This window comes from Somniosus microcephalus, chromosome 27 (assembly GCF_052327205.1).
Source record: "Somniosus microcephalus isolate GS21.2 chromosome 27, FLI_Smic_1.0, whole genome shotgun sequence".
NCBI classification, from domain to species: Eukaryota; Metazoa; Chordata; class Chondrichthyes; order Squaliformes; family Somniosidae; genus Somniosus; species Somniosus microcephalus.
Window position 1 is genome coordinate 4,400,111 of NC_141013.1, and position 27,858 is coordinate 4,427,968.

Here is a 27,858-nt window from a genome sequence, read left to right on the forward strand (position 1 = left end):
CTTTGAACGTTTGCAAGAGTCATGGGTCCTCAACTACGTTGGACAAGAATTGTGGATGGAATTCCACATGATGCAAGTATGCTTTTGGTAATATAACCATGAAAGTTTAAAATCCCATTTTAGATTTGAAGCATGGCACAAGACTTGCTATTTCTGTGGGCAAATGGAAGTTGTGGGCCCTGTGCAACTTGCACTTAGAGCAGGCAATGCCAGCAACACCCAAGGCAATAACAGGTGCGGTCACTTATTGTAATTAACCTTTACCTGATTCTTCAGAATCCATGTTGGTCATACCCGAGTGGAAGGTGGCTTATTTTGGGTTTTTTATAATTGGTATTGGATATACTTGTAAAGTTACAAGCGTCTGACATTTCTATTTTGACTAATGAATTTGCTACTGAAGAAGCTGGTGGAAGATGGAAGAAAGCTCCAGAGATCCACTTCCTGTCAAATTTGGTGTTTTGAGGTTGAAAAATGTACAGTTTTTTAAATTCATTCTTGGGATGTGGGCGTCGCTGGCAAGGCCGACATTTATTGCCCATCCCTCATTGCCCTTGAGAAGGTGGTGGTGAGCCGCCGCCTTGAACCGCTGCAGTCCGTGTGGTGAAGGTACTCCCACAGTGCTGTTAGGGAGGAAGTTCCGGGATTTTGACCCAGTGATGAAGGAACGGTGATATATTTCCAAGTCGGGATGGTGCGTGACTTGGAGGGGAACTTGCAGGTGGTGGTGTTCCCAGAAAATTAACTTAACAAAAGAAACTTGTGTAAGCCAAGCACCTATATGATCATTAAAAAAAAACAAATTACAGATAATCAATTTAATTGTATGCAATTATAACATTCTGACCTGTGTCTAAGGTATTTCCCATCTGTAGTGACTACTGCACAACTCTCCTTTTCATAAGGACAATATACAAAATGCAAAGAGTCAGCATCTGAAAACAGGACAGCTTTGGGCAGAACTAGTTTGTGAGAACTGATGAAAGGCCTCCACCCAGAATCTTTTCTTTTTCAATTGCTGAAGGAAATGCTGAATATTTCCAGCAATTTCTGTTTTTAATTCATATTTTGAGGATTCAGTTTAAAAAAAAAATCTCAATGCAGATATTTAATCTGGCACTTCATTTAAACCCCAGTAATTATATCAGTGACCAGATTGCTCCAAATATGTCTAAATACAGTGAGCTTTATGATTCATTTCTATTTTAGATTTTTTGCCTTTTAACTTAAAATTCATTGTTACTCTGCAGCCTGTGATCTTTATTACTGAGCTGTCATAGCCAACATTTCCAGTTGAATCAGCTGCAATAGTTGATGTCAGGATGGCAGAACGAGCGTTTTACTGGCGCAAAAACACGAGTAAATTCTTCCACAAAAGAGATGGGGGAGGGGTGGGAGAACAGAAACCGCTCCAGGCATAGGCCGATGAGACCGTGTGCTTTGTTGGAAATGGCTGTCTGTGTACTACATTCCTAAACGAACCCAACAAGAATGGTGTGGCAACTTCACTTATTTACTGTTTTGTCGTCGTATGTGCTGCTAAAACAGACGGTCAGTGTGCTGTGTGCGTTCTTATGTAATAAGGTTGGCAGAGTCTGCACAAGATTAACGGTGTGTGTGTGTGTGTGACACAAACACAAGGAGAAAAACTGGATTCAAGTTGGTTCTTGCAGGAGTTATTTAATTATGAGCAGCTGTTATGTCAGTTTGAATTAAATTGGACATGAAGCACTGTGATGATGATCTTTGTCTATCCTGTCCTGTGGAGGGGTTAAATGGCAAGTTTTCTTAACAGTTTAATTTTTTTTTTAAATGTCAAAAGTTAGACCAAAGCTTGTTTATGTCAGCAGCCTTTTACTACATAGCCATATGACAATTAAGTAAAATTCACACTGGATATGTATGTGTTGCACATACAAAATTTCTACTTCTGCCTGGCAAACCTATAGACAAAAATTGGACAGCTTTTTAAAAAGAATTGAAGTTCCTCCCTTTCTCCTCCCTCTTTTTCTCTTTTCCCCTGCCTTGCCGCCCCCCCCCCCCCACCCCCGCGGTCCAAAAAATCTTTTTCCGCATCACTCACGGTTCTCTGACTGGACAAGCGACCCAGGGCTTCTGTCGGTTCTGCTTTGTAAAGTGTGTTATAGTGGCTGGGAATGTCTTTTCTCTGGTTTTCTGTCTGTTGGAAAGTTCCGGGCTATCTGCTGAGTGCCTTTGTGTGGGTGAGGGGTGAGAAGGAAGGAGTGGAGGAATAATGGCTAGAATCTTGCATCCTACTACAGGTCGACTACCCTTTGTCCGAACTTCCGAAAACCGAAACCCTCTAAAAACCGAAGGTTTTTTCGTTCAGCGTAAGTCGTGAGCACGACGCCGACCCCCCACCCTTTCGGATAAGGGATAGTGTATCCTTTATCCGCACTTCCGAAAACCGAAATCCTCTGAAAACCGAAAGGTTTCGTTCAGCGTAAGTCGTGCGCACGATCCCGACCCCGACCCCCCCCCCGACCCCGACCCCCACCCCCGACAAATTTCCAGTCTTATAAAATACCTTCTGAAATCCGAAATTTTCCAAAAACCGAAACACGGCTGGTCCCGAGGTTTTCGGATAAAGGATAGTCTACCTGTATTGTGGTTTATCGAGCTGCTGCCTGTAGCAGACTGCAAACAGCTTGCACCGTCATCGATTTCCCAGCATAATCTCCTGAGGGAGGTAAATAATCACAAGTAAAACTTCCACAGAGATGAGCTGAATTTTCCCCGACCCCTGGATGTCACTACTATAATCCAAAATGACTCGGCCCTGCATGGTTGCATTCCACTAATAATGTACCAAACAGATCTGCAACCATGGTATTGCATAATCATTCTGTCTAACAGCATAAAGACCTGTACTTAAACAGATATTCATCCAGATCCTTTTAAAGAGTTAATTGTTTTTGATAGGTGCTGAGCTATCTTGTTTGAAGTTTGTTAATATTGCGCACTCAGGGTGCTCTTGAAGTGAAGTGGCATAAATTGCAGATTGTTTCAAATGGACACTACCAGTAAGTTGTGCTAAAGGCCGATGGTGTGCTTTTGGTAGCAGGAATATGGTACTCCTGCTACCGCCAGCATACTGCAATATAAATTAGGCAGTCTCTCTTCTAATGACACCCCTGGACTCGACTTTTCTTGGGTGCTGAGAGTGGATGTGTTGGAAGCAAACCTGCTTTTCCCTCATTGTCTCTCCAACGTGCCGCACGATCATCAGCATATGAATATTGCCAGTTAATTAGTTTAGATTGAGGTGCGTCATAGGCAGCGTGCTTGATTGTCATAAAAAGTTGCAGAGGAAATTCCTAGAATTTTTCTTAACTGGCCACACAGGCTTTGTCTATTTTTTGCCTCTTCCAGTGTGGTCGATGTACAATGTTACACTATCCCATTGGGTGGGGCAAGCTTGATGGAGCTGAGTTGACAATTCTCGCCCTTTTTGTATGTTGGATAGGTGAAAAGGAGAGCGTGACACTCTGGGGTCACAGGTCTGCTCTTGAGCATCATTCTCCAGGAGCCCCATGGAAAAGTAGAAGAGTTAGTTCAATCTATTTGTTCACATGGCAATCAAATGCCCTTCATAAAACCCAGTGCTGTACTTGATTAGCCTTGTTGACACCACTTGCATTGAGCGAATGGTGGATCATATCCAGTCTATTAATGCCGGCACATCCATTGTCAGCAGTTCACATCCATTGTCAGCAGTTCTTATCCACATCATACTTAACCAGACATTTATCCAGATTAAATTCTGTTTTTTATCTTTCACATTTTTGTCCAGTTCCCTTTGAATAATGTCAAACTATCCGGCACTGGTCATTTAGCCTCGTCATTTCTTAGCAGCAAATGTTATAGTATATTAGAAATTCAAAAAGTACAGGAAGAGGTTAGTCTGAAAAGTTGATGTGTTCTTTTCCTCGTATTCTTCTCTTGTCCTTCCTCGTGTGACTCCTGTTGAGGAACTGTTCCACAAGGATTGATATACAGGAAACTTTGTGCTATCCGGCACCGACGGGACCGAGCTGTTGCCGTCCCATCAAAACTGCCGGACAAACCAGCGCTAATGTTGAAACATACGGAGATTTTGAGCTCCGTATCTGGCAACAAACCCTGTACAGCTTCTAAACAGTTGGCCGTACCTTGCAAGCGTCTCTGTAGCTTAGCAACAGCTTCAGCGAGACCTTGCAGAGCCTGACTGGTGGAAAAAAAAGCAACGAAAAGAAAAAAAAACCTAACGAAACGGCTCCTGATTTTTGCCGGTGGCTCGAGCATTCCGGACAGTTAGCCTCCGGATAAACCAAAGTTTCCTGTAAAGGGAATGGGATTCCTGCCTCCAATGGCATCCAGACCAAACTTATCGTGGGCTCCAAGAGTTGCTGTAGGAGGTCCTGTAAAATGTGATCTTCCTTTCTATTGGTTTTTCATTGGCACCAGCTGCAATGCAGCACGCTGGCACCGAAGAGGACAAACTCCTCATAGACCACGAGTGTTGAGTGCTATTTTCCTTGTGTATTAATGTAAAAATGCCTTGGGAAAGTTTTGCATTTGCGTCCTGGCTATGTTTTAATCAATGCCACCCCAATTAGTGATTGATTAATATTTTCAAACGGTCAGAATGAGGACCATTTTCTGCTGCGAGATTTGCTATTCAAATCAAAGGATTGGGGTGGACCTGCTTTTCCGTTTAGATGACTGATCGTGACCTCATCGAGAGAAGTAATTTGAAGGAGTCACTGAGTCCAACAAGTGTGACAGAGTTGAATAATTGGTGGCTAGCCTCAGAGTGCTTTAGCGATCTTGTGGTTTTAACTGATGGTGTTGTAACCCATGAACAAGACAAAGTCATCGCTGTACAGCAGTTTAACATTTTTATTTTTTGATATGAATAAAAGGAATCCAGTATGAGCTCATGTCTAGAAAATTTACATTAGCTAAAGTGTGAAGAGTTGGAAAGGAGTTGAGCTTCACCACCTTCTTCTCAAAAATTCAAATACACAAATGTTAAATGGATGGGGGCCTCCTTGGGAGCCCCATGATTAGACCAGAAATGGTATTAAATTTTATTTTAACAGGCAAGTGTTGTATCTTCTGTGTATTATATGACTAGGTGGCTGATACAGGCTTAAGCATACTGGTGCTTCTCTAATTTGCTTAATATTCTTTTCATCCCCTGCTTTGTTTAAAGAATAAACCCTATGCAAGTGTTAACTAAGCTAGCTATTTACATCTCTGCAGATTTATGCAGGGTGAAAGAGGCCTGCTTATCTTTCAGGAGTGTTCCCCTCTAGTTCTAATAATCTGTGTGGATAATACTGGCAGTGTGTTCTTCCTGGAGAAGTCAGTGGCAATCCTATCCCTGGTGTGGTACTGTAGAAAGAACTTGGTGATATATCCTGATTTGTTTTTCTTTCTGCCTTTTTCTCTCTCTCCCCTCCCCTGGGATGGGGGAATGCCCAGAATCCATTCTGAACCTCATCACAGCAGAACTGCATATGAGCTGCCATTTAAAATAGTACAGGATGGGAAGTAAAATTGGGGCCATTAAGAATAGCAACCCCTACAACAAGTTAACATTTCGATCACTGGGTGCTGTACTGTAATTTCTCATCCATTCCTTTCAATCACTGATCCAGTGTGAAACAATAGTTCGAGTCTTTACCCTTCCTCCCGTCCCCTGCGCCAAGCTCTTCCTCAGTGTTTTTTTTTCAAAATTAGGTGGGTGTATAAGTATCGTATCCAGTAGATTAATGTTTGACCTGTTGGCTCTTGGAACTTCAAGTGACGTCCAAAAATGAGTCTCATCAGTTTCATCTTACTATTAATTCTATTAAAGTTTGTGGGGGAAGGTATGCTAATGTCATACCTGAATGACAAAAGCCCACACGTTGCAGAATGGAGTCGGTGAGGGTGGGAGGAGAGAGAGAAAGAGGCCTTGGGTTTCTGAGAAGCTTTCTAAATTACTGAGTTTATAAAACTACTTTGTATCAAATGTTTGTTATGACTACAAACTTTTAGGGATTTGAACATCCTGGAATACTTCATGGTGCTGTTAGTTTATATGAGGCATACTATATCATCGGGCTCTCAAATTAGGCTTTGGTGCCTGAAAGAAGAATGCAAGTTTGGGAGAGGTTAAAAGAAAAAAAGACAAAAAAGCTGTTCAGTGTTTAAAAATACTAATTGATTGAGTTTGTGTATGCATGGAGCAAGTCTTCCCCATTTTTGCAAAACCCTTGTTTAAACGCAACTGTTTAAATTGAACAGTGGCTGTTAAAATGTACAACTCTTCATCCCAGCTCAACCTGTAATGATGGCAGGGGAGGGGTGCTATGTCTGTGACAGATTTATATCATGGTTACTTCTGAAAATGAAAGTGCCAGTTCCTTTCAACTTGTCTGAACTAGTCTTGTAAAGCTGAGTCAAGTGACTCAAATCCTACCCTGGAGTATTATGACTTATTTCTATGACGCACACTTTTATGAATGAGCTTCACTCTATTCTGAAACCTGCATGCTGTAAGCATAATTTTCATCGTTGAACCAAAAGTGCTCAAAAGCCCCCGCTTCAGACTACCTAGTTTCCTGTCTCTGCATGTTGTAGTTAGTCCCGTCAGTGAAAGCAATAACGCGCGCAAATGGTCTATCCCATTTTGGCACTGCTCTTCTGACCTAAGCCATCCGTAATTGGCCCTGACGTCAAGACACCGGGAGAGACAGACCAGATGTGTTGGCACAACATTGTGGCTCTACAGTTACCAAAACATGATTGATTAGTGAAAAAAATCCAAAACTAGATTTTTTTCCGCAGTATCCATTTTACTTCAGCTGTCAGACATGAGCCTTAAGAACAGCTGATCTTAATCCTCTAGATTCCAGTATCTTCCAACATTATCCTTAGTGCAGCAGTTGAGTACAGATCCATCTGCAACTTCTCCAGAGTTGTTTTAGTGGGCATGACATGTTTGGAAAGTGACATGTTCATGTGGCTGTCGTTCGTCTTTATTCCTTAAAAGCCTTGCAGAAACACTTGCATTTATGAATTTAATTTTAAGCTTGTTTATAGTTGCATTTCTCTTTTTTGTTATAGAAATGAGACTGGCGTGCAGGCTGAATTTGTAATCCAAGTTTTGTAGGAGTAACGAAAGGATGTTGACACTAGACCTCTCTGGGAATACACTGGCATCAAAATGTCAAGTGGTTTCCATGATGTAATTCTCTTGTCCGTAGTCTCTATAGCATTGAATCAGTCAACATAAACTAATAAAATATTGCCCTGATTAGTTATATATAGCCTATGAAAAGTCCATGCTTGAATGAGCAGAATCAGTTATTAAACATTACATCTTTTGTATCCACTTAGGCAAATGTGGATGACTTGGGGTGGCATCTAATCTGGGTGCTCAGAATGTATCCTAGCCCTACTCAGCCTGACCGACACGTGATTCTAGTCCACTCGAAATGGTGAACTCGAGTTGTCAGAGCAGCCAGTGATGGACAATAAATTTAGCCTTGCCGATATCGCATACTTGTCAACGATGTTCCCTTTAATTTTTTTGGATGTGTGCACGGCTCCTTTAAGGGGCTGCGCGGCCCATTCAAAATACCACGCATGCGTGGTTTTTCCTGTTGACTTGCCGGTGAGCCGGCTGCGCGGGAGGTCCAGAGCGCTGTACCGCAGTGCAGCTTAAAGGGAACATTACTCGCCAAGAGCAATCTTTTTAAAAATCCCAATAGGAGATATATGTACGTACACGTGTACAAAAACGTACATCCATAAATGTATGTAAATAATTGAGGGACTTAATGAGAAATTAACTGTAGCAAAACTAAATCTGAGTCTCAGACTTGTCAACCTCAGTCTGCTTTAAAATGGGATCTATTTTGATGTCTCGCTTCTAATGGTAACAATCCCAGCTCCTTTTGTCAGAATTGATTTGTCTGTCTTACTCAGTGTGATGAATTTCACTCCTAACATCAAAAATACTCCTGCTGATCAACCCATTTAAACATTTGTGTCTATTTTTATTTTTTAACAGGCCTAAAACTACATTATTTATATCCACCCACCATGAGGCCCTAAGCCTCATAGCTTATCCTCCACCTGAGCTGTTGATTCTCCCTGTGTCTGACCCCTCCAGGCACACCCTGACCCCTTTTTCAGCCTCCGAGCAACACCACAGGAGATCTTCTAGTTTAACTAAAGCTTACATCTTGTACAATTCATGCAACAGAAAACAGAGAGAGGCCCGAGTATGGTGCATCACTTAAACACATCACTTGCTTTAGCTGTACGTTCCAGTTTCAGTGGACTGTGATGTGCAGTTGAGCCTTCTGGCCTTTGTGTGGGTATTGAATTTCAGCAATCCAAGTGTGCTCATAGAAAAAGGCCTGGGGTGGCGATGTCACCAAACTCATTCTGCACAAACGGATAGAATTATAGAATCGTACAGTGCAGCAGGAGGCCGTTCGGCCTGTCGTGCCTGTGCCGGCTTTTTGAAAGAGCTATCCAATTAGTCCCCGTGCTTTCCCTACAGCCCTCCAAAGCTTTCCTTTTCAAGTATTTATCCAATTCCCTTTTGAAAGTTACTATTGAATCTGCTTCCACTGCCCTTTCAGGCAGTGTATTCCAGATCATAAATCGCTGCTTAAAAAAAACTCTCCTTATGTCGCCTCTGGTTTTTTCGCCAATTACCTTAAATCTCAGTCCTCTGGTTACCGACCCTCCTGCCAGTGGAAACAGTTTCTCCCTATGTACTCAATCATAATTTTGAGCACCTCTATTAAATCTCCCCTTAACCTTCTCTGCTCTAAAGAGAACAACCCCAGCTTCTTACGATCTCAGCACCTGTGGGGTTGGAGAATATTGGTGGTTCAAAAGTAGGTCTCATTTTCTACTGAGGGCTGAGATACTATCTCTTCCCCCTCGCCGCCCACCCAATCACGAGGAAAGAAGTCTGGAACCGTTATCTGCATCCTCACTGCAAAGTAACTGCTTTTTACCAGTTATGATAATATGTGGGCTGAGTTGCTCCTCTACATTACAGTTTACAGTTTTGTTTGTATGCCAGATCATCTCCTTGTACATATAAGAACATAAGAAATAGGAGCAGGAGTAGGCCATATGGCCCCTCAGGCCTGCTCCGCCATTCAATAGGATCATGGCTGATCTGAATCTAGACTTGCGTCCACTTCCCTGCCCTCTCCCCGTAACCCCTAATTCCCTTATCTGCTAGGAAAATGTCTATCTCCATTTTAAATTTATTTAATGTTGCAGCTTCCACAGCTCTGGGGTAGCAAATTCCATAGATTTACTACCCTCTGAGTGAAGAAGTTTCTCCTCATCTCAGTTTGGAAAGGGCAGCCCCTTATTCTAAGATTGTGTCCCCTAGTTCTAGTCTCACCCATCAGTTGAAACATCCTCACCGCATCCACCCGATCAAGCCCCCTCACAATCTTATATGTTTCGATAAGATCGCCTCTCATTCTTCTGAACTCCAATGAGTAGAGTCCCAACCTACTCAACCTTTCCTGATACGTCAACCCCCTCATCTCTGGAATCAACCGAGTGAACCTTCTCTGAACCGCCTCGAGAGCAAGTATATCTTTTCTTAAATATGGAAACCAAAACTGCACGCAGTATTCCAGGTGTGGCCTCACCAATACCCTGTACAACTGCAGCAAGACTTCCCTGTTTTTATACTCCATCCCCCTTGCAATAAAAGCCAAGATTCCATTGGCCTTCCTGATCACCTGCTGCACCTGCATACTAACTTTTTGTGTTTCATGCACCAGGACCCCCAGATCCCTTTGTACTGTAGCACTTTGCAGTTTCTCTCCATTTAGATAATAACTTGCTCTTTGGCAGAAAAAATCAAAGTGCATAACCTCACACTTTCCAACATTATATTGGATCTGCCAAATCTCTGCCCACTCACTTAGCCTGTCTATGTCCTTTTGCAGGTTTTTTATGTCCTCCTCACTCACTGCTTCCCCTCCCATCTTTGTATCGTCGGCAAACTTGGATATGTTGCACTCGGTCCCTTCCTCCAAATCGTTAATATAGATTGTAAAGAGTTGGGGTCCCAGCACTGACCCCTGCGGAACACCACTAGTTACTGATTACCAACCCGAGAACGAACCATTTATTCCAACTCTTTGTTTTCTGTTAGATAGCCAATCTTCCACCCATTCCAGTATATTACCCCCAATCCCGTGATTTTTTATCTTGATCAGTAATCTTTTGTGTGGAACCTTGTCAAATGCCTTTTGGAAGTCCAAATACACTACATCCACTGGTTCCCCTTTATCCACCCTGTATGTTACATCCTCAAAGAATTCGAGCAAATTTGTCAAACATGACTTCCCCTTTGTAAAACCATGCTGACTCTGTCCTATTAAATTATGTTTATCCAAATGCTCTGTTACTGTTTCCTTAATAATGGACTCCAACATTTTGCCAACCACAGATGTTAGGCTAACTGGTCTATAGTTTCCAGCTTTTTGTCTACTGCCCTTCTTAAATAAGGGTGTTACATTAGCAGTTTTCCAATCTGCTGGGACCTTTCCTGAGTCCAGGGAGTTCTGGAAAATGATCACCAATGCATCCACAATCCCTACCGCCACTTCTCTCAAGACCCTAGGATGTAGGCCATCAGGTCCGGGGGATTTATCCGCCTTAAGTCCCATTATTTTACTGAGTACCATCTCCTTAGTGATTTGAATCGTGTTTAGCTCCTCCCCCCCCATTGCCCCCTGTTTGTCCAGTGTTGGGATATTTTTAGTGTCCTCTACTGTAAAGACTGATACAAAATATTTGTTCAGCGTCTTTGCCATCTTCATGTTCCCCACCACTAGTTTCCCAGTCCCATCCCCTAAGGGACCAACGTTCACTTTAGCCACCCTTTTTCTTTTTATATAGCTGTAGAAACTTGCTATCTGTTTTTATATTTTTTGCTAGTTTACTTTCATAATCTATCTTCCCTTTCTTAATTAACCTTTTAGTTATTGTTTGCTGGCTTTTAAATGCTTCCCAATCTTCTATCCTCCCACTAGATTTGGCTAATTTATATGCCCTTGTTTTCAGTCGAATACTATCCTTTATTACTTTACTAAGCCACGGATGGCTGTCTTTTCTTTTACTCCCCTTTTTCCTCAGTGGAATATATTTATCTTGAAAGATGTGAAATATCTCCTTGAATGTAGACCACTGCTCTTGTACCGTCTTACATTTTAATCTGTTTTCCCAGTCCACTTTAGTCAATTCTACTCTCATACCTTCATAGTCTCCTTTATTTAAGCTTAGTACGCTGGTTTGAAATCCAACTCTCTCACCCTCAAACTGAATTTGGAATTCAACCATATTATGGTCACTCATTCCAAGGGGATCCTTTACTAGGACATTTTTTATTAATCCTGTCTCATTACACAGGACCAGATCTAAGATTGCCTGCCCCCTGGTTGGTTCAGTTACATACTGCTCAAGGAACCTGTCCCTAATACACTCTATGAACTCTTCCTCAATGCTGCCATGCCCAATTTGATTAGTCCAGTCAATATGAAAGTTAAAATCCCCCATGATTATAGCTGTTCCCTTATTACAAGCCCCAACTATTTCCTGATTTATACTCCGACCAACAGAGTTGCAACTGTTAGGAGGCCTATAGACTATGCCCACTAGTGACTTTTTCTCATTATTATTCCTTATCTCCACCCAAACTGTTTCACTATCCTGATCCTTTGACCCAATATCATTTCTGACTATTGCAGTGATTCCATCCTTGATTAACATAGCAACCCCACCTCCCTTTCCTTCCTGTCTGTCCTTCCTAATTGTCAAATACCCTTGTATGTTTAGTTCCCATTCATGATTATCTTGCAGCCATGTTTCCGTAATGGCCACCAGATCATACCCATGTGTAGTTATTTGCACCGTCAACTCGTCAATTTTGTTACGAATGCTGCGTGCATTCAGATAAAGAACTTTCAAATATGTTTTCTGACAATTTATTCCTGCTTTTACCCCTTTTACTACTTTACCCTTATCATTATACATTCTGTCCCTTCCTGACATGCTCTGGTTTTTAATTCCCCCACTACTACCTTGCTCTATTGCCTTCTCTGCTGTCATTTTTATTTTTCGCTCTCTTAAAACCTCCCCCCCACTAATTAGTTTAAAGCCCTCTCTACAGCCCTAGTTATTCGATTCGCCAGGATTCTAGTCCCAGCACTGGCCAAGTGAAGTCCGTCCCAACGGAACAGCTCTCTCCTGTCCCAGTACTGATGCCAGTGTCCCAGGAAGCAAAACCCATTTCTCCCACACCAGTCTTTGAGCCACGCATTTAACTCTCTAATTTTATTTACCCTAGCCAAATTTGCACGTGGCTCAGGTAGTAATCCAGAGATTATTACCCTTGTGGTTCTGCTTTTTAATTTGGCCCCTAGCTGCTCAAACCCCCTCAGCAGAACCTCCTTCCTTGTCCTATCTATGTCGTTGGTACCAACATGGACCACGACAACTGGATCCTCCCCCTCCAAGTTTCTCTCCAGCCCAGAGGAGATGTCCTTAACCCTGGCACCGGGCAGGCAACACAGCCTTCGGGACTCTCGCTCTCAGCTGCAAAGAACTCTATCTATCCCCCTAACGATACTATCCCCTACCACTACAACATTTCTTTTAACTCCCCCCACTTGAATGGCCCCCCGCTCCACGGTGCTGTGGCCAGGTTGCTCATCCTCCCCGCAGTCCCTGTTCCCATCCTCACGGAGTAAGAGCCTCAAACCTGTTGGACAAGAGCAAGGGCTGCGGCTCCTCCAACACTACCTCCTGGATCCCCGTACCTGCCTCACTTCTAGTCACACCATCCTGACCCTGGCCACGGACTACATCTGAATTAATTAATCTAATTGGTGTGACTACCTCCTGATACACAGAGTCCAGGTAACTCTCCCCCTCCCTGATGTGTCTGAGTGTTTGAAGCTCGGACTCCAGCTCTTCAACACGGAGCTGGAATTCCTCGAGCAGCCAACACTTACTGCAAATGTGATCACCGTGAGCATCAATGGTGTCCACCAGCTCCCACATATTGCAGCAGCAACACATCACCTGATCACCCATTCTATGTAATTAATTAAATTTATTAATATTTTTAAATACCCTCTGCCCCAATTCTAGATGATGAATATCGCACCTTAGAAACTCTAAACCACAGAGTTTAAGCTTAAAAAATAGAGAAATACTTACCAACCAATCACTTACCCGCTTTCTGGTGACGTCACACTTGGATTACTTTTTACCTCTCTCCTTCCCTCTGACTTCGGAGACTGGAGATTGGTACACCTTACCTGGTCTCTGAAGCCTTTTTAAGCTTCCCGCTCGTGCCTCCCGCTGACACCCGTGGTCTGAGGCCTTACCTGGGTCTCTGAAGCCTTTTTAAGCTTCCCGCTCGCGCCTCCCGCCGACACCCGCGGTCTGAGGCCTTACCTGGGTCTCTGAAGCCTTTTTAAGCTTCCCGCTCACACATCCTCTATGCACCAGAGTGTACCTTTATCTGCCCAACATCTAGGTAAATGTAGCAAGACTTTGGGTTGTACTCCTGCTGATCTGGTAGGTGGGTGAATATGCACTCTATCTGAAAACATTACTCATTGCAAATTGTATATTTACATTAATTACAATTTTTACAATTCTTCTGAACTATCTTTTGATGTAAAATTATCCTTGAAACATGCTCACTTGTTGCATGGTGAAACACTCCCCTAACTCTGCCTAGTTCACTATCATTGCTGAGTTCAGCACGGGCAGTCAAATATACCCAAACAATAAAAAGCTCTGGGGCACAGAGCTGAGCATTAAAGGATGTACAAAGAATCATTAGCCCTGCCCTGTCACAGAACAGACCCACATTTTCACCCCACACAGAGCAATCAAAACAAAGACCCGAGGATGTCTCAGGATTTTTGGCTTGATTCCGTGATCTGTGTCAAATACGTTGAGTGATCCAATAGATGGGTCTCCATCCATGTAGTGATCAGACCATGCATTCCAGAGACTCCATGATCTATACATCTCTGTCTTGCCCTGAGATGTAGATATGAGCCAGGCTGTGACCTATAATCCTCGCAGATTGCAAGAACAGATACCAATAACTAGCTTTTTAACCTTGTTTGTTCTGTGGCCACAAACAAAGAATCTGTTAAATAATCTAATGGACAAAGTTGCTTCATTTTTGTAATGCCCTATATTTAAAATAGAGCCGCTGTTTTGCAGTAACTGAATCAGTCAAACTCTGTTTCCATTACACAGGATTTCTGGTGTTTTGAGGATTGTATTTCACAATTGTCAATTTTTCTGTGAAAAGTGCACATTGGTCCAATATGTAAACGTTGGATAGCCAGTGGTGAAGGATAGAAGACTAGCGATGTCAGGGCTGGACTTGGCTAATAAAAACAGAAAATGCTGGAAATACTCAGCAGGCCAGGCAGCATCCGTGGAGAGAGAAACAGTTAACGTTTCAGGTCGATGACCCTCCGTCAGAACTGGAAAAAGCTGGAGATGTAACAGGTTTTTAAGCAAGTGCAGGGGCAGGGAGAGGGGGGAGGGGAGGAAAGAACAAAAGGGAAGGTCTGTGATAGGATGGAAGGCAGGAGAGATTCAGAGACAAAAGGGATGATGGTGCGAGGCAAAAGGAGATGGTAATGGGACAAGTTAAGAAACAACAGATGACTCTAGATGAAGTGTAAATGGCGATGGCAGGATGATCAACAGCTGCCATGTGAGAGAGAGAAAAAAAATGATAGGGGCAGAGGTTATGGTCTGAAATTGTTGAACTCGATGTTGAGTCCAGGAGGCTGTAAAGTGCCTAATTGAACGATGAGGTGCTGTTCCTCGAGCTTACACCGAGCTTCATTGGAACAGTGCAAGAGGCCGAGGATGGAGAGGCCAGAGTGGGAGTGGAGCGGAGAATTAAAGTGACAGGTGACCGGAAGCTCGGGGTCCCCCTTACGGATTGAACGGAGGTGTTCCGCAAACGTTCTAACTACTCTCTGGGTAAAGAAGTTTCTCCTGAATTCCCTATTGGATTTATTAGTGACTATCTTTTATTTATGGCCCCTAGTTCTGGCCTCCCCTGCAAGTGGAACCATCTTCTCTATGGCTATGATGATTGTCTCCCATGGTCAAAAAGAGACGAACTAGACTCTGCGTGAATATTCAATGGTTACTTATGGGGGGTACCTGAGTGTACCCATGGAGCTGCACCCCAGCATGAGTGGGAAATTGGTGGGGTGGATGAGAGATTTTTTTCTTTTAAATGGGGGAATGTGACTCCTGCATTTATTGGTATCCTGCTTGGATACCTTGGCATACTCATTACACAGTATTAACCACAGAAACTGGCCCTTCAGCCCAACAGGTCTGTGCCGGTGTTTATGATCCACACAAACCTCCTCCCACCTTACTTCATCTCACCACATCAACATATCCTTCATTCCTTTCTCCCTCATGTGTTTGTCTAGCTTCCTCTTAAATGCACCTATGTTATTTGCCTCAACCGCTCCGAGTTCCACATTCTCACCATTCTCTGGGTAAAGAAGTTTTTCCTGAATTCCCTATTGGATTTATCAGTGACTATCTTATATTTATGACCCCTAGTTCTGGTCTCCTCCACAAGTGGAACCATCTTCTCTATGTCTACCCTATTGAACCCTTTCATAATCTTAAAGACCTCTATCAGGTCACCCCTCAGCCTTTTCGAGAACTGCCTTACAATTTTTTGGCTACCATGATATAATGACAGCTGTTGACAGTATGAACTGGCTATTTCATGAATGTGTTTGTTTTCTGATTGTTGCTGTCATTGTCATGATTAACTAATTGTCCATAAACAATGAGAGGTACAGACTGGAAGTTGTGCTTATTTTTATTTGCTGTAATGGTTTTTCTGCATAATTTTCCTTTGTGACTATTCTAATTGTCTCTGGCGTGTGGATTTTATATTTGTTTCTGTATTTGTCAATTTCATAACATGTTTGTTTTATACTATTGGAAAAGTGTTCCTTTAATGATAACACTGTTTACCTTTAGGAGTTGAAGCAGACTTTTGGAAGTTCGAGTGTGCGGGGGCGGGCAGGGGACGGGTAGGGGGAGAGGTGGTGTGTTTTGGAGTGCCTGTATTTGTCACAGGTACCCCACACAGCAGAGGTGGAAAACTGTGTAACTTTAAAAATGTTTTAGGTCTAGAATAATAACACGGTGTGTTGCATGGATCACAGAAATCATGTTTTCTGTTAATTGCTCTCGTTAATGCAGCTAATAAGACATAAAACGTGTACTGTATAATTTTGTGATAATGAGAGTCATTGGGAAAATTTGATCAGGTGTGTGTACTAAAACATCTTCTCAAAGATTGGTGCTGATTGTCTAATGTGTGTGACTCTGTACTCTGAATTCTCCAGCCTAGTTGTAATTCTTTTTGTTTCTAGGTTTCGCACCACGTGACTTGACTTGTTTCTGCACCGTGCTGTTCACCTGTTCATTCCCAATGCTAAAATAAACAGCACTCCTGTCCTGCACTATTTTCTTAAGACTGTAAGTAAGATTTAATTCCCTGATCTTTGCCTGTCAGTGTGCTGTTTCCTACATGAATCTTTGAATGGCTCTGAAGGAGCAAGGTGACAATAGCTGGAAGTAATGTATTTACAAAAGTAATGTTGCTTGATTTTTTTGTAGTATTGTATCATTTTAGTGCCAAAATTAAGAAAACTTGGTATGAATTAAAATATGTTCATTGGTCTATATGTTCTTCTGATTCAGTTTAATACAGTTTGTCATTGGACTGGTCCACATGTAGATTTGAGCATTGCCCTTCACCCCTTTGGTAGCTGAGTTCAAATAAGAACATAAGAAATAGGAGCAGGAGTAGGCCAATCGGCCCCTCGAGCCTGCTCCGCCGTTCATTAAGATCATGGCTGATCTGATCCTAACCGCCAATCCACTATCACAGAACCATCTCCTGAATCTAACAGAATTAGACACACGAAATCGGAGCAGGATCAGGCTACACGGCCCCTGGGCCCGCTCCACTACCCACAGGGCCATGACCGATCCGAACCTAGACTCATGTCCAAATTCCTGCCCGCTCCCCATAACCCTTAATTCCCTTTACTTCTAGGAAACTGTCTATTTCTGTTTTAAATTTATGTAATGATGTAGCTTCTACAGCTTTTTGGGGCAGCATATTCCATGGACCTACCACCCTCTTGAGTGAAGTAGTTCCTCCTCATCTCAGTTTTGAAAGAGCAGCCCCTTATTCTAAGACTATGCCCCCTAGTTCTAGTTTCACCCATCATCAGGAACATCCTCCCCGCATCCACCCGATCCAACCCCTTCACAATCTTATGTGTTTCAATAAGATCACCTCTCATTCTTCTGAACTCCAATGAGTAGAGTCCCAATCTACTCAACCTCTCCTCATATGCTCATCCCCGGGATTAACCGAGTGAACCTTCTTTGTACTGACTCGAGAGCAAGTATGTCTTTTCTTAAGTATCTTGTACTGACTTACATAGAATTACAGCACAGAAACAGGCCAGTTGGCCCACTGGTCTCTGCTGGTGTTTATGCTCCACACGAGCCTTATAGGATGAAAATGTCCACGTTGGCTCATGAGTCCCAAGTGAAAGGAGTTTTACACCTTTGTCCACTCAGTTACTAGTGGGTGTGAATTCACCGCAGAACTGACCATAACTTGCAATAATTGGCACAGATTCTCCTTGCTCGATTTGCTTGGGCAGTGGGAATGTGCTAAGTGCTCTTCTGAAGTTGGATTAAAGCACACTGTTGAGAGGCTGAGCAAGGGGAACATTACCACAAATCAAAGCTGTGCTTGGTGCTTCTGCTGGGGGAGGGAGGGGAGAAAATGTTGTCCAATAAGGAGACCCTTCACCCAAAAAAAAGGCAACTTACACTTCCATCTTCGAGGTCTTTCTTTAAATTAGCTGTGGCTTGGGAATGGGTTGGCTACAGTTGGTGTGATCGTGGAAACAGGGAGAAAACACCTTTAACAAGGAAGATTCAATGGTCTCAAAGATTGGGCATTTGCTGAATCATTTTTGCAATTGTGATTAAAATGGGGCATGTATTTCACAAGTTGAACATTTTAAAGTACTCCACCTTTAAGGGACACTCCATAACGTTAAAAAATAAAGCTGCAAAGCTATAAAAGGGCCAGCTTTGGTTGGCAGATAGTCTTGATCAATATGCAATCTGACTGCAGTACTTGCCAAACTATTGTTTCCTGATGTATCTCGGCTGTCTCTGAATTCTCCGCCCCGACAACTTATTTCATATTTTCAGGCACTTAATCTTCAATAGTTCCTTGTATTTAAAATCTATTCCTTTTATATTTTAATCTATCCTTGTAAAATTGTGTTTTTGAATATTTTGTAGTTGATTTTAACTTTATTTTTGTATGTCTGCTTTGTAAATCTGAAATAGGCAATTTTGCCTCCTCCGCACAGCTTGGTTGGAGTTGTGTGGCTCCAGTTTATTAGTGAAATGCTTGTATATTGATTTTGACAGTGGCCATATTCATGTATAGGTGAATCTCTTTGTGTTTGGACCATTAATACTTCTATTTTCTTGTTCTATGGCTAAGAGTGCTAACCAACAAGCTGGTGAAGATTGTTACCATTTTGTTAGGCAGCTGGCATTAGTATTGTAATGTTAACCTGGTTGAAAGGTTGGAATAAATACCATAGTGGAGCCTAGTTTGATGTATTAACCAGTTCCAACAATTCCACTGTACCTGTCTCATTATACTAAAAGTCTGATGCACTGTGGTAATTATCAAGAGTTTTCTGTGATTGAAAAACACAACCTGAAAGATATTCATTATTCATGTACTGCCTTTGGGGGCTCAAAAAAGGGCTGCAGAATCAGACCACCATAAAACCAGCAGCTGAAAGCAAGTGGTTTCGTTTTACATCAAGTCCACCAATAGGGCAAAACAAATTTTAAAAATGTTTTCCCTTATATTCAAGAATGTCTGGAGGTAAGCTTCCTGCATGTAAGAGTTTAGTGTGGGGAGCTAGAATGATTGTACTGGTCCAGTTCACCAGGTCTCTCTCGCATTTACATGGGTTGATCAGCTGGACTACCGGTGACTTTTGTGTCCTACGCATTCATTGATAACTCATTTAGTTTCTATATTTTTCTATTCCTGCAGTTGTACATGTGACACCTTTCCAGAATGAGGCTGAGAATGCGAAAGGCTTCTCAGCAGACAAACCCTGTCCATGCATCACGAGCAGAAAAGACAAAGCGGAAGCGCTCTGATGTAGACGATTCGATACCTGTTATGGGGGCAAAACCACAGAAGAAGGAAACTGGTTTGCTCTCGTCAATTAAAAGACTTATTCGAGGAACTGCAGCAAAGGTACGATGATCAGATAGCCGTCGGACGCGTGCTGAATGTCATAATCTGAATGTTTTACAAGCAGGACTGGCTGATAACTAAAATGATCTCCACTTTACTGGAGCTCTGTAGGCAGCCAGAGTATAGGGAAGAGCTGTGAGGGAGAAAGGATTGGCAAGGACACTTGAGAGAAATGTAGTTTGTAATATCCTAGTGCTCTGTTCAGTTGCCTTTGCTGCAAGATGATTCTTGCTCTTCCACACTTGAGCGTTTTAAACCCTGGTTATTCACCTCTGCCTGGAGATTAAAAAACTGCAGACATTCTAAATTAGTGCAGATTTTACACAGTACGTTGGAAGGAGATAGTTTAATAAGCTTGCCTTTTCTGTTCTTTAGTTGCTTATGCTACCCTTTATCACTGCATTGCAGCATCAAGATGTTTTACCATCTACCTAGACACGTCGACAAGTTCTCAATTAAACATATATTTTCGTTAATTTTTGTGCTTACTGGGGTGTGAAGGATTTCATGGCTGGGGAATGGAAGCTTTCCATTTTGGCTTCTCGGGTCAAGTCCCAGGTTCAAGTGAAGTCCAGTCCTTTCCGCCCCAATAAAAATGCTTTTACCACCATTTGAGGAAAGAGAATTTTTCCAGTTTCCATACCAGATTTTGTGATTTTTCTAAAGTGACTTATTAAGTGATATTGCCAATTAATTGGCATTTTGTACTGTGGTTCCGTACCTGCAAGGAACAAGGTTTGAATTGTTCATTTCCTGTAGGACCTTTATGGCCAGTCAACAGTGCAAACTTTCATCCCATCACTTTGAATTGGATTTGAACCCAAGTCTCAAAGGAAGAAAGCTCACATCAGGAGTCTTAATTACGGTTCAGTCATTGATGCTTGCCCAATGTGTGCTGTACTCTTCCATCTCATTCAGGACATGAATAGAAAAGAACAGCTTATCCAGACGGGCCGGAGTAGAATCATTATGTATGCAATGTCATCCAAGCTTAAACAAGAGAGGGGAAGAATTATTGCCACAAACCTGAAAAGTCACTTTTCAAGCGATAACTTTAGTGTTAAAAACTTGGGCCTTTCCTCCCCACTGCCACTCCCACCTCATCATCCATCATTATTGCTCTGTCTGTAATTAATAATATATGGTTCATGTTGCGGTTCCCCACGTGCAAGTTCTAAGACTTAGCAGAGGAAGCCAAGCACCTTTCCCAGCGAGAAGGAAGGAAAGTGAGAATGTAATCCAGCTTAGCCTGCACTCTTACTGCTCCAAGCAGCCAGTTACAGAGTCACATTGGATGCTGGGAGCAGGCTGTTTGCCTGTCCTCTTGATTAGGAAATGGTGCATATTAGAAGGTACTCATCTAGCAAGAAAAGTGGAGAAAGTATTTCATTTTAAAAAGAGAACTTAAATTGCACATGTGACTGGAATGGGATGTTGCAGGAATAATGTCATGATGCAAAGTGCATTGACAAGTAATCATATTGCATGCAGCAGAGAGAGTTTGGTTTACTGATAGAATGAGAAGTCAGACAGTTCCAGAAACTAGTTTTTGGTTACCTAATATTTTTGCAGTTCTAAAGCAAAAAGCCTATGATTGAGTTTGCTGCATGTCATGCATTTCCTATTTGGCCAGTTTTACTTGACCCATTTCTCTGGGAGGTTTTTGAACAAAATTGGCCTTTGCAAAAATGAACCGGAACTGAGTTCTTTTTTTAACAACAAGCTACTGGAGAAGACCTGTTTGGAGAACTGTGTCATAGATCGCCACTACACAAAGATTAAACTTAAAGGAAAAATATAGCACAAAGCAGTGAAATCTTTGTCCTGAGTGCCTTTGGTATTGACCTGCTCATATACTCTGATTAAAAGCCTTGGGATTTAATCAGTGCAGCAGCTTTTTTATTATCTCATACACAAATGCTTTATTGCATTATTTAAATGAAGGATTTAATCACTTGATGGTTAATAACGTGAAAAACTATTTTAATCATGCACGGTATTATTGGTGCTGTTCATTTCTGTGAGCATATAACTTGGGGGTAAGGGATAGGTGTGTGTCACTATTGGTACTCATTTTTAAGGCCTTTGTGAGATCAAAGAAGGCCATATACACAAAGGCCTTCGACACTGTCAACCGTGAGGGATTATGGAGTGTCCTCCTCAAATTCGGCTGCCCTCAAAAGTTTGCCGTCATCCTCCGCCTGCTTCACGATGACATGCAAGCCGTGATCCTGACCAATGGTTCCACCACAGACCCAATTCACGTACGAACCGGGGTCAAGCAAGGCTGTGTCATCGCACCAACGCTCTTCTCGATCTTCCTTGATGCAATGCTCCATCTCACCCTCAGTAAGCTCCCCACTGGAGTGGAGCTAATTTACAGAACAAACGGGAAACTGTTCAACCTCCGTCGCCTCCAGTCCAGATCCAAGGTCGTTCCATCCTCTGTCGTCGAATTACAGTATGCAGACGACGCTTGCGTCTGCGCTTACTCGGAGGTCGACACCTTCACCGAAGCGTACGAGAGCATAGGCCTTACACTAAACCTCCGTAAGACAAAGGTTCTCTACCAACCTGTCCCCGCCACACAGTACTGCCCCCCCCCCCCCCCCCCCCGATTATCAAAATCCATGACAAGTCCTTGGACAACGTGGACCACTTTCCATACCTTGGGAGCCTACTGTCAACAAGGGCAGACGTCGACGACTAAGTCCAACGCCGCCTTCAATGTGCCAGTGCAGCCTTCGGTCGCCTGAGGAAGAGAGTGTTTGAAGACCAGGACCTCCAACCCGGCACTAAGCTCATGGTCTACAGAGCAGCAGTGATACCCGCCCTGCTGTATGCCTCAGAGACATGGACCATGTACAGCAGGCACTGGAGAGGTACCACCAACACTGCCTCAGCAAGATCCTGCAATCCATTGGCAGGATAGGCGCACCGTCGGTGTTCATGCTCAGGCCAACATCCCCAGCATCGAAGCTTTGACCACGCTCGATCAGCTCCGATGGGCGGGTCACATTGTCCGCATGCCCGATACGAGACTCCCAAAACAAGCGCTCTACTCGGAGCTCCGGCACGGCAAGAGAGCCCCAAGTAGGCCGAGGCAACGCTTCAAGGACACCCTCAAAGCCTCCTTGAAAAGTGTAACATCCCCATCGACACTTGGGAATCCCTGGCCCAAGACCGCACAAAGTGGAGGAGAAGCATCCGGGAATGCGCCGAACACCTGGAGTCTCTTCGCCGGGAGCAAGCGCAGGCAGCGCAAGGAGCGCATGTCAACCCAAGCACCCCACCCACCCGCCCCTTCAACCACCGTCTGCCCCACCTGTGACAGAGACTGTAGGTCCCACATTGGACTCATCAGTCACCTGAGAACTCATTTTTAATGTGGAAGCAAGTCATCCTCGGTTCCGAGGGACTGCTTAAGAAGACGACTCATTTTTCAAATCAAAATGCAGCAGAGGCTTATATATACTGCAACACAGAATGGAAGGACGTTGGTTAGTGACTGTGATCCCTGTTCTTTTCAACTGTGCTGTTGCAGAAAACCTAGCCTTCTCCCTCATCTTCTCTAATAGGAGAGGGAAAGTCTGAGGAAGGTCACCCCAAGCCATGCTCACATACCAGGCCAGTTTCAATGGAATCACATGCAGCCATTCTGCTGGAGGTGGCTTGGAAATCGAGAAAATGGTTGGGGGCAGAAGAAATAGTTTAAAATTCTGAGTAACTTTCAAATTACCGGAGTTATAATTGTCATCTATAATTTACTATAGAACGAGTTGTATCATGATGCGTCTAGAATTTGGGAAATTTGAGACGATTTAGATACTGTATGTGACCATGTTTTTGTGGTTGCTCTGGGTTTAACTGTGGAGCACGTGCGTGTCTGAATGAAACGCCAGTGATGTCAGAGTGGGAGTTAATCAAAGATCATTTTGGCGTCCAATCCACAGGCAGAAGCAGAGAATCCTCCGAAGAAAAAATGTAGACTTGATTGTGACCTAGATGATAACATGATCACGTCAACACCCCATACCGGCTCAAGACCCAACAAACCAATCTCCAGAGTAAGGCGGAAAAGCCAGGTGAATGGAGGTTAGTGGATTTCGCTCCTTCATTGTAAATGTGCAGATCTCTTTCACAGTGTCACTCCAGAACCATTATCTGTTACTTCGTCACCTTTTCTAAAATTCTGTTAACGGCTATTGCTTAGTGTTATGTCATTTTGCGCAATCTTGCAGAAGAATGAATTACAAAGTGTTACAAAGGATTTACAACACAAAAACAGACCATTCGTCCCAACTGGTCCATGCCGGTGTTTATGCTCCACATGAGCTTCCTCATACCCTACTTTATCTCACCCTATCAACATAACCTTCTATTCCTTTCTCCCTCGTGTTTATCCAGCTTCCCCTTAAATAAACCTATACTATTCGCCTCAACCACTCCCTGTGGTAGTGAGTTCCACATTCTAGCCACCCTCTGGGTAAAGAAGTTTCTCCTGAATTCCCTGTTGGATTTATTATAGACTATCTTATATTTATGGCCCCTAGTTCTGGTCTTGCCCGCAAGTGGAAACATCATCTTTATGCCTACCCTATGAAACCTGCTCAAAGAAAGTATAAGTCCATTAGGAGAATTCCTATTGATGTAAACCATCTGCTCTTTCAAATATTTTAGATTATAATATTCTGTCTCCAATGTTTATATTTCCCATTTTATTTATAGTTTTCCTCATTCTATACATCTTTTTATTCTCATTAGAATGAAACATGGAATTTTTGCCTCAAGGAGGCAAAATCTACCTTGTTGAACCCTGTACTCAGTAAGATGTGTAAAAGGTTTTGCTACACTTCGAGGCTAGTGACCCACCTTTAAGCACTCGGCCTCAATATTGAGGCCTTCCAGGGTAGTTAGTACACAGGCCATTTGTAGAGTGAAGTACGCCTTAGTGTAAAGTTTGTACTGCCCCAAAAATAGGCCTCCATTCTAACTTCAGAAGAGCATCACTTACTGAGTCACATCTATTTCCTACTCGAGTCATCCCATGGTCCCTATTAAATTTACCATCTCATGTTTGAATGTGACACACTTTTGCTCCATATCCTGTTGCGTATGTTTTTGGGAGGGGCTTTCGTATTGTACTTGTAAAAGACTGCTGTAGAACATCTAAAAGAATTGCACCAACCCCTTGAACAGATGGCATCTGATGGTGGCACCCCACTAACAAATTTACAAAATTCTGAGTCAAGACCATTTATATGTTAACACCAATATCTAGGTCATACAGCCTGAGGAAAAATGGAAGTGTAGCTCAAGGAGGCAAAATCTACCTTGTTGAACCCTGTACTCGGCGAGATGTATAAAAGTTTTGCTACACTTTGAGGCTAGTGACCTACCTTTAAGAAAGAGGTTCTGAGATTGAGGGAACAAGAGTAATATTAGGATTGAACACTCTTGGCAGAAGGTTAGAGCAGCTTAAAGGTGTTCCTGATGGCATGACCTCACAACCACGGGGAATTTACTAACAATAACTTTGTTAGACCCTTTAAGTATGAAGCTTGGGAATATACACTTGCTGTGTTGCGCATGTTACATGTTCTGTAGGTTGTGCAATAGAGTTGCTTCGGCAGTAGTTGGGATAATTAAATAGGATTACAGTCGGAAAAATTTTGGGGACAATCACAATGTGAGTGAAACCGCAGTGTTGGTCGGGCGAGAGGCTGGCTTAGATGCAACAATATTTTGCCCTCATGCTCTCTTTCTCTCCCCCTCCTCCCACTTCCAAAACCAGGTACCTTGACCCATTGTGATGATTTTGTTCAGAGATCGCTCCATACTTCTTTACTGAGCAAACATACCCACTTTTTTTCCATGGAGTAAAAAAACACTCCACAGAATTTTCTGCTGCAAATCCTGTGTTTAATTAAGGTGCAAATGTAGGTCAGGTTTTTTAGCGAGCCAACATGTTCTCAATAGGATTTCTGTCTCACTATCTGAAACCAAGGCTGACCTCTGAGAAAGGAACCACTAAGCATTCAGATTATCTGTACATGTCAGCTGACAGCTCTGAATAGCTGCTCCAAATCTAAATTAGTCTGAGCTGTAAAGAAGTTTCCCTCCCCTACTTGCTGAATGAAAAGCATAGCTCATGGTATTTGGTTCCGACTCTTGTTAATAAATCCATCAGCCTTGGAACTTAAATTTACTGGATGTTTTACTCGAGCAAGCTTGTTCCATGTAAATATTTCCTCATTCATTTGAGTAATACTTAAGGTGCCGTTAAAAGTGAGCTACACCTGTTATAAGTAAGCTTCTACCCCAATTTGAATGCATAGGAAGAGAAATATATAAGTGTATCTCCAACAGATTTTGCCATAGTTTTTAAAAGTTGCCATGTTTTTTCTTGCATTTAAAGAATGTGGATCGGAGAAATCTTAGAGTGTAGGAGTCTATGCACTCCTAACAAAAACATTGTGAACTAAACTGGGAGTTAACAAACTTAGTTTAACGCACTGAAAGTATTACAAAACAAGAAACGCAGGAGAAACTCCAAACAGGTCTGTACACTAGCTCACTCCACGAGGACTAACTGGAAACGCCCTTCAGCCCTGACGTCATGACGTTTCCCGCCGTTGGGAACGTCACGTGATGACGTCATCGCGTCAGATCGCGATTTTATCGATCCCGCGCTGTTTAAACAGGGCAAACATTAAACGGTAACAATAATGATTAAAGACAATTGTACAAGTTACTGTGAGAGTCTCTTTGGTGGCTTTGCCACATACCCCCCCCCCCCCCCCCCCCAGAATTGTCTTTAATGAGGAAAGTCAATTGCCGAGGAGGTCGGACAAGCCTGTTTGACCGACTCCTAAATTCCCGGAGAGGAAAACGCTGAGCAGGTGGCGAGCTGGCAGGTAGCACGGTGCAGTTAGGCATATCGGCGGCCGGCGCGGAGGCTGCGCCAGTTCGACCGGCTGTTCGAGGTCCAGGTGCGCAGGTTTGAGGCGATCAACAGAGATGTGATCAGGCTTGCCCCCGACGTCGATCACAAAACTCTTGTCCCCGGTCTGTAGAACCTGGAACGGACCTGCATAAGGAGGTGCGAGCGGGGTACGATGGCCGTCTTGGCGCACAAAGACGAACTTGGCCTTTGACAGCTCCCCAGGGATGTTGGAAGAAGGTAAACCGTGCTGCGAGGTTGGAACTGGGCGGAAACACTGAGCCGCGTCCCGATGGGCCTCTCGCTGACTGGCTGCAGACCACGGCCACGTAGGGGATGGCAGGAACTCGCCCGGAACTCGAAGTGGCTGACCGTAAACCATTTCCGCGGCCGACGACTGTAGATCCTCCTTCGGCGCCGTGCGCAGTCCTAGCATCACCCACGGCAGTTTATCGACCCATGCTGCATCCAGAAGGCTGGCCCTGAGCGATGCCTTCAATGAACGGTGGAACCGCTCGCACAAGCCGTTCGCTTGCGGGTGATGAGCCGTAGTGCGGTGTAGTTTAGTGCCCAATACTGAGGCTACCTCATTCCATAGTTCCGACAAAAATTGCGGCCCGCGATCCGACGAAATATCCGCAGGGACACCAAACCGGGCTACCCATGATGAAATGAAGGCTCGCGCGACATCCGCAGAGGTGGTGGATGTCAGGGGAACCGCCTCCGGCCACCTCGTGGTGCAATCCACCATTGTCAGAAGGTGCGTAAAACTACGGGACGGTGGAAGTGGGCCCACTAGGTCAACGTGAATGTGGTCGAAACGCCGCTCCGGTACCTCGAAGGTGGTCAGAGGAGCCTTGACGTGCCGTTGCACCTTGGCCCGTTGACAAACCACACAAGTGTTCGCCCAGTCGCGGACGCCTTTGCGTATTCCTCTCCATACGAATTTGGAGACTAGCAGCTTCTGCGCCGCCCGCACTCCAGGATGCGACAGCCCGTGTATGGCGTCGAAAACGCCTCGGCGCCAGGTGGACGGCACAATCGGACGGGGTGCACCCGACGAAACGTCGCAGAGTAGAGTGGTACCTGCCGCATGGAACGGTACATCTCTTGGCTGGAGGCTGGCGGGGACAGAACGAAAGGCCTGAGTCTCCGGGTCGGCAGCCTGGTCGGCTGCCATTCTTGCGAAGTCAATGCCTAATTGGACGGCGGCGCAGGAGAGGCAATCAGCAACAGCGTTGTCCTTGCTGGCCACGTGCCTGACATCGGTGGTGAACTCGGAGATGTAAGTCTCAGCTGCCGTTGTTGCCGAGCCGACCACGGTTCAGTTGTCTTGGCCATTGCGAACGTCAAGAGTTTGTGGTCAACAAACGCAGTGAAGCGGCGCCCTTCGAGGAGGAATCGGAAGTGGCGGATGGCCAAAAACAAAGCTAACAGCTCCCTGTCGAAA

At 43.7% G+C, this 27,858-nt stretch overlaps 1 protein-coding gene across 1 annotated transcript in view; it reads left to right on the forward strand.

Annotated features, from left to right (window-relative positions):
* ctdspl2a (CTD (carboxy-terminal domain, RNA polymerase II, polypeptide A) small phosphatase like 2a) overlaps positions 1–27,858 on the forward strand; it is a 68,995-nt gene that overhangs the window by 14,140 nt on the left and 26,997 nt on the right. Inside the window, exons 2-4 of the mRNA XM_085968392.1 lie at positions 16,512–16,617; positions 19,256–19,465; positions 23,419–23,560. Coding sequence (XP_085824518.1) covers positions 19,280–19,465; positions 23,419–23,560 — 328 coding nt within the window. The 5' untranslated portion in view covers positions 16,512–16,617; positions 19,256–19,279. The remainder of the gene's footprint in view (positions 1–16,511; positions 16,618–19,255; positions 19,466–23,418; positions 23,561–27,858) is intronic.